Below are 6,166 nucleotides of genomic sequence, written 5' to 3'. Positions count from 1 at the left end.
CACACACATGCACTTGACTGGTACTTTATTTTATCAATCCCAAAAGAGGTGAAAGGCAAGATGACCTCAGCAGTATTTGAACTCTGCATAATACTGATTTCAAATTTTGGCACAAGGCCAAAAATTTCAGGAGAGGGGATTAAGTCAATTATATCAATCCCAGTGTTCAACTGGTACTTATTTTATCAATACTGAAAGGATGAAAGACACAGCTGATTTTGAGTGATACAACAATTAAAATTTTTGCTAAACATAAATTTCTAACTACCTAACATAAGTACAAGAAAATACCTCAAATAAGAACCACCTTAGAGGTAATAAATCAGATTTTAATTCACTAGGACTTTCATTGACAGAACTACCAGAGGTAACAGTACACAGCAATAGAATCTTTTCTGTTATTATAATAGTATATGTTCTTCACAATCCCCACCACATATTGGCAATATGAATGACCAACCGAGTAAATTATTAGAAGAGTGTCTCAATATATTTTATTTTAGGTCCAACCATATCTTTTATTTGGTCTTCTAATGTGAATAGAACAGAGCCACAAAGTCTGTAAAAGTTTTAATTGGGTTATTGTGTAGGAATCAGGTTAAAGAAATCAAGGCTATTTTCAGGAATTTCAATACATTTAATTAGAGGACTTATCATGCTCAAACTCAGACTCATTGAGGGAATCTCTTGTTGGGGGCTAAGTCCCTAATTGCCACAGTATCTACTCTGCCACTGGGAAAACAAATGTGAGCATAGTGGTGATTTGATTCCAAAAGTACATTTTTGGCAAAAGGGTTATCCTTATTACAGATGTCTCTCCTTAACAGAACCTATCCTGGCAAGGAAAGCCTAATGAACAGATATTTATGGAGTTTGTGGATCACAGTGACTGTAACACATCAAAATGAACAGATTCCTTGCAGGGGTCAAGTTTTCTAAACAATACCAACAAAATGTTCACCATCTATTTCAAGTAATGTGGTAGGGGCAGCTAATTGAGTCATGTCAATCATACATGAAACACTTCAGTTCAGAAGACATAGAGGAAGTTCCTTGACCAGAATGGACATATCGAGTAAAATGATGAGAGTATTGTGGCATTATCCTTTGACAAATGTAGTATCCAGAAATATTTTTCATCATCTCATACAAGATCACCTCCTCCAATTCCCCCTCCCCACTCAAAATTCCTTGCAAGTCTTGGAAGTTACTTGGTGTTACTTGGAAGTTACTGGTGCTGGTGCCACATAAAAAGCATCTAGTTCACACTACTATGAAGTGGTTGGCATTTGGAAGGGCATCCAGCTGTAAAAACCATGCCAAAACAGACCTCACCTGTACTGGTACCATGTAAAAAGCACTCAGTTCACTCTACAGGATGGTTGGTATTAGAAAGGGCATCCAGCCATAAAAACCATGCCAAAAACAAACAGAGTAGCCTGGTGTAGTCCTCTACCTGGCTGGCTCCTGTCAAACAGTCCAACCCATGCCAGTGTGGAAAACAGATGTTAAATGATGATGATCACAAAGTAGTACACCAAGGATATTGAGATCAGTAGAGAGATTAGCAGAGTTTTGAGTGGTTACTCTGTGAAGCAGTACCACAAAAGTTACAGAATAGATATATCATATGGCAGTATTAAAGGGATTCATGATAATGTAAAATTTCAGAATAACAGAAATGGCATAAGTTTTAATTGCCAATGTAATATTTTCTCATTTTTTAATCTAACTTTTCTTTTCATTGAGCATATAAGTTACAGATTTCCAATCAGACACTAGGGAAAATTACTTGCCTAAGAGAAAGTGATGCCATTTTTTGACAGTTTTTCTACTGTGCAATGACTGTTCTAGGCAGAATTTAGTGACTGAAAAAACACTGCCAAAGGTCCACTATTTTGATTATGAGTAACCTTGATGGTAGCCTCAACTTTAACCTTGACAGGCCCCATAATGATAATTTTTGAGTCAGTGATTGCTATGATAGCTTCTCCTGGGAGCAGAAACCGGATTTTGATTAAGGGTCATATTCCTTCAGAGGAGTGGGGAACCCATCAACAATAATAAGTAATAAGACCTGTTGCTCATTTGTATATACAAATATGACTAAGTTAAATGTGGGAAACCAGGAAGCAATTTGTATGGTTAATTTGATAACCTAGAATGCAGAGTTAGTTGTGAATTTATATTTATCATTACTCAGTGCCACATATTAGATTTATGAACAACTTAAGTATTTAGCTGAATTTTTGTCATGTTCCTTTTTTTATATTTTACCACATACAACATCTGTCAATAGTTCATTGAAAGACAGGTAATACTGTTTGTAAGGCAGTTGAACAGAAACAATTGCTCAGTTGCCTCAAAAATGGGAAATACTTCATCAATGAGCTGTAACACAGTGGTACAGGTTACATCAGTCAACTGTTACAGTATTATCTCACATGATATTTTGTTCACAAAGTTGGGCAGTGGGTAAGCATCTAAATAAGTGAATTTATTAATAGTTTTGGAGCAGTCAAGCACTAAACATTTTGTTGTTATTGTTAATGATACATATTTGTGCTCACTGCAGTGACTCACTAGGCTCGATAGTATTTTCTTCAAGCATCTGAGACATTTCATACCGAGTAAACTTGGCATCAGATGATTTAAACTTAATTAACAAATTTAATATTAAGTGACAGAAAGTATTCTGGCTGGATCAACATTTAGTGAGGCCAAACGGAAAACCTCCAAAATTAGATGGAGGAAGAGGTACCAAATTCAACTGTAACAGATAAATGCTTACTCAAGAAATGGTGTACCAAGAATGTCTCAGCAGACAGAAGAAAGATATTTGGCTATACAGTAGTTTTTACTTTCGATATCAATTTGCAATATCTTTTGATTGATGCAGTCAATTTAACTGACATCATCAATATTATACCATACAGGAATCAGTCATTTGATTACATGTAACTGTAGTATTTTATAACTTAAACATTTAAAAGAGATTCCATGCAGTACATCATCAACATGAAAAATTTACAATGTTAAAGATTATAAAATAACAACTATGAAAGACACAATAACTTTTTATCATTTCAACATCCATTTTTCTCCATATTCAAGAACTAGATGTGAATTTATATTTGATATTATGACAATGTGACACACAGAAGATCTGTCCTATTCATTAACATGGCAAAGGATATATTGGTTTCAAATTTTGGTACAAGGCCAGCAATTTCAGAGGAGAGTTGATGTAATCAACTCTAGTTGTCAACTGGTACTTATTTCAATTGACCCCAAAAAGATGAAAGGCAAAGTCAACTGAAGCAGAATTTGAACTTAGAATGTAGAGACAGATGAAATGCGACGAAGCATTTTACCCAGCACACTAACACTGACTAAAAAAAAAAAAAAAAAAAAAAAACCCATCTTCACTAATTGTAAGGAAGACTTATGTCTTTAGCCAATAATTCCAAAGACACTCCAACAAAAGCTACACCAGATGCTCCACCTGAAAACTCAAGCACTAACTACTTCACAAGCTTCCACTCATATGTTATCGTCCTCTAATTACATTTGTTTTCTTAGATGTATTAAGCAAATCTGTTGTTCATATCATCATTATTAGTAACAAGTAACATGCACAACTACATAAGTAGATGGATTAAAATTTAACTTTTTCCACGTCTTTATTCTCAATGCTATTATCTTGTCAGTTTTAGACATGGATATTAAGAAGGAAGCTGCATAGATCTTTTTGAATTCAATAAGTTTCACGTTCCATATATGTGTTCTTCAAATTCAAAAATTAATCTCATAATTTCAACCCTTTCTGTACTTTTATAACAGATTCTTTACAATTTAAGATATTACAGGAAAATTTTCTAAAACTACAATCTGTACTATCAATTTAATTATCTTTGGAGTAACTTACATCTAAGTTTGTTGTTAGTGAAGTAAAATTAAATATTACTGACTCAAAGTTTTTAAATATGAAGAAAACATGCCAGTTTCCTCTACTTCACTACAATAACTTTAACATCATTCCCATCACACATCCAGTATGAACCACACACCTTTACCTTTAAAAGTCACTTTTGCCAATTGTTTACGCACCAACTTTACACTTAACCTTTGCATCATCAGTATAACCCCAATGCATTGTACAAAACTTACTCAGTATTAAATATCACCGAATATATCTCAGTTTTGTGAACAAAGAAGAGGAAGAAATAGCTACCAAAGAGATCAAAGATGTAAAATGATTAATTTCAATTTTTTTCTTCGTTTTATTACAATAGTTATACAAACCTTTTGAAGCAAAAACCAGCACAAGTAGTTAGTTTAGAATTGAAAAGTTAAAAAAAAAAAAAACTACACAACCAAAAACACAAAGTAAACCTAGTTGTATCAAACAGTGAAAGTTAGTGAACCAATTAAGGTAAAGGGGAAAAACAGTTTCAAGCCAATGCAGTCGAAATGGTCAACTAGGGAAATACTTACTACTCTCGAGGCATTGTCTCAAACTGATATTTCCGCAACTTTGGAGGACCTGCACTTGGATACCTGCTACTAGACCTAAATTGAAGTGCCAGTGGCAAAACCAAATGCAGATGCAACATGTTACAGGAATAATAAGGAATAGTTGGCACATACTGAGTTTGGTTTTTAAATAGATGATATCATAATTACATACAACATGAGAAACAATGAGCTACAACTAATAGAGCAGTAAATGCAATGATTTACATACAACACAGAAATAGCATCTCTAAAAACATAGTTCACTAATGATATCTAAGATGTCCATCAGACGGTTAAAAAACTGAAGGTGTATTTTAGAAAGATATATGAAGTAAAAAAAAAAAACACGCTAGTTGAATAGAAGCATGGTGAGTGAGTGTGTTTGTAATAAGAACTGAGTGAAATGAAAATATATTTTGGATTGATGGTTAGTAGGAAGGCTAAAATAATATAAGGTAATTAGGAAGTTGTAAAAAAAATGGCAATGATTTATGAGAATGGCTGAGACTAAAGGAAACTAATACACACTGGATTATCTAATGCATGCTAGTATTTACAAGATAAAAATAGAGAAGGAAAAATACTAGGTGATGCTGGTGAAATCAATTCTCAGACAATACATCTTGTGATGTTCATGTATGTTTGTGCTTATATAATTTTTATATCTTAATCACTTCTGACTTGATGTCATTTTATTTTTCTGGTATAATCTGTGTTGTAAGTTCTTTATTTTTTACAATAATATATATATATGTTAAAAAGTAATCTTAATACCAAAGGTGTGAAGAGAAATCTTCTTTCTTTAGCTTCATAAAAAAATATCAAAAAAAAAACCAAAACATTTTCAACAGCTGAAAAAAATATGATTTCATCACTGGAGAAATAAAACTGGCCAAAGGCAAAATAAACAAAGATGTATTGGAACATTTTAATCTAACTAGATTTATTAAATAAATAAGACAAATCTTACAGGCACTACTATGGTTACTTTGAATAAACATGTACAGACAAGCAAACAAAGATTCAGCGGTTAATATCTGAATATATCACAGTCCATGAAGAGGATTAAAATACTAGATTTGATTGTGAACCAATTAGCTCACAAGGTGGGGATGCATTGATGCAATATCTGAATTAAGATTGCCTCAGAGTTGTTTCACAAAATACCAGTTCGAAATCTTTGATAAATCACATAAATATGATTTTACACTTAGTCATTTAGAAATATGTTTCATATTAGTTTATTCAAGTAATATATATAGAGAGAGAAGGTGTCAAATGGCAAATGACACACACACACTATATATATATGGCCCTGCTCAGTATGTAGAAAAGGAGTAGGTAGTAACTCTATAAGATGTACCCGGTGCAAGCTATGGACACATAAGAGGTGCAGCAACATCAAAGGCAGGTTAACTAGCAAGTTAGTTTTTGTTTGTGGCAGATGTTCAGGTGCAATAAAGACTGCAAACAAACAGGAAACAACTTCTATCTCATTCCAGGGTGAAAAACTAGAGGTAGTCGATAGCTTCCGCTATCTGGGCGACCAAGTTAGTAGTGGGGGTGGGTGCGCTGAAAGTGTAGCTGCTAGAATAAGAATAGCCTGGGCAAAGTTTAGAGAGCTCTTACCCCTGCTGGCGACAAAGGG

General features: G+C 33.7%; 1 protein-coding gene across 1 annotated transcript in view; it reads right to left on the bottom strand.

Moving 5' to 3' along the window:
- LOC106871483 (telomerase-binding protein EST1A) overlaps nt 1-6,166 on the bottom strand; it is a 90,643-nt gene that overhangs the window by 65,811 nt on the left and 18,666 nt on the right. Inside the window, exon 3 of the mRNA XM_052968878.1 lies at nt 4,498-4,572. Coding sequence (XP_052824838.1) covers nt 4,498-4,572 — 75 coding nt within the window. The remainder of the gene's footprint in view (nt 1-4,497; nt 4,573-6,166) is intronic.

The sequence above is a fragment of the Octopus bimaculoides genome, chromosome 6 (genome assembly GCF_001194135.2).
Source record: "Octopus bimaculoides isolate UCB-OBI-ISO-001 chromosome 6, ASM119413v2, whole genome shotgun sequence".
In the NCBI taxonomy this organism is placed as follows: Eukaryota; Metazoa; Mollusca; class Cephalopoda; order Octopoda; family Octopodidae; genus Octopus; species Octopus bimaculoides.
The sequence above is the reverse complement of the archived record's forward strand: the minus strand, read 5'-3'. Positions and strand labels throughout refer to the sequence as shown.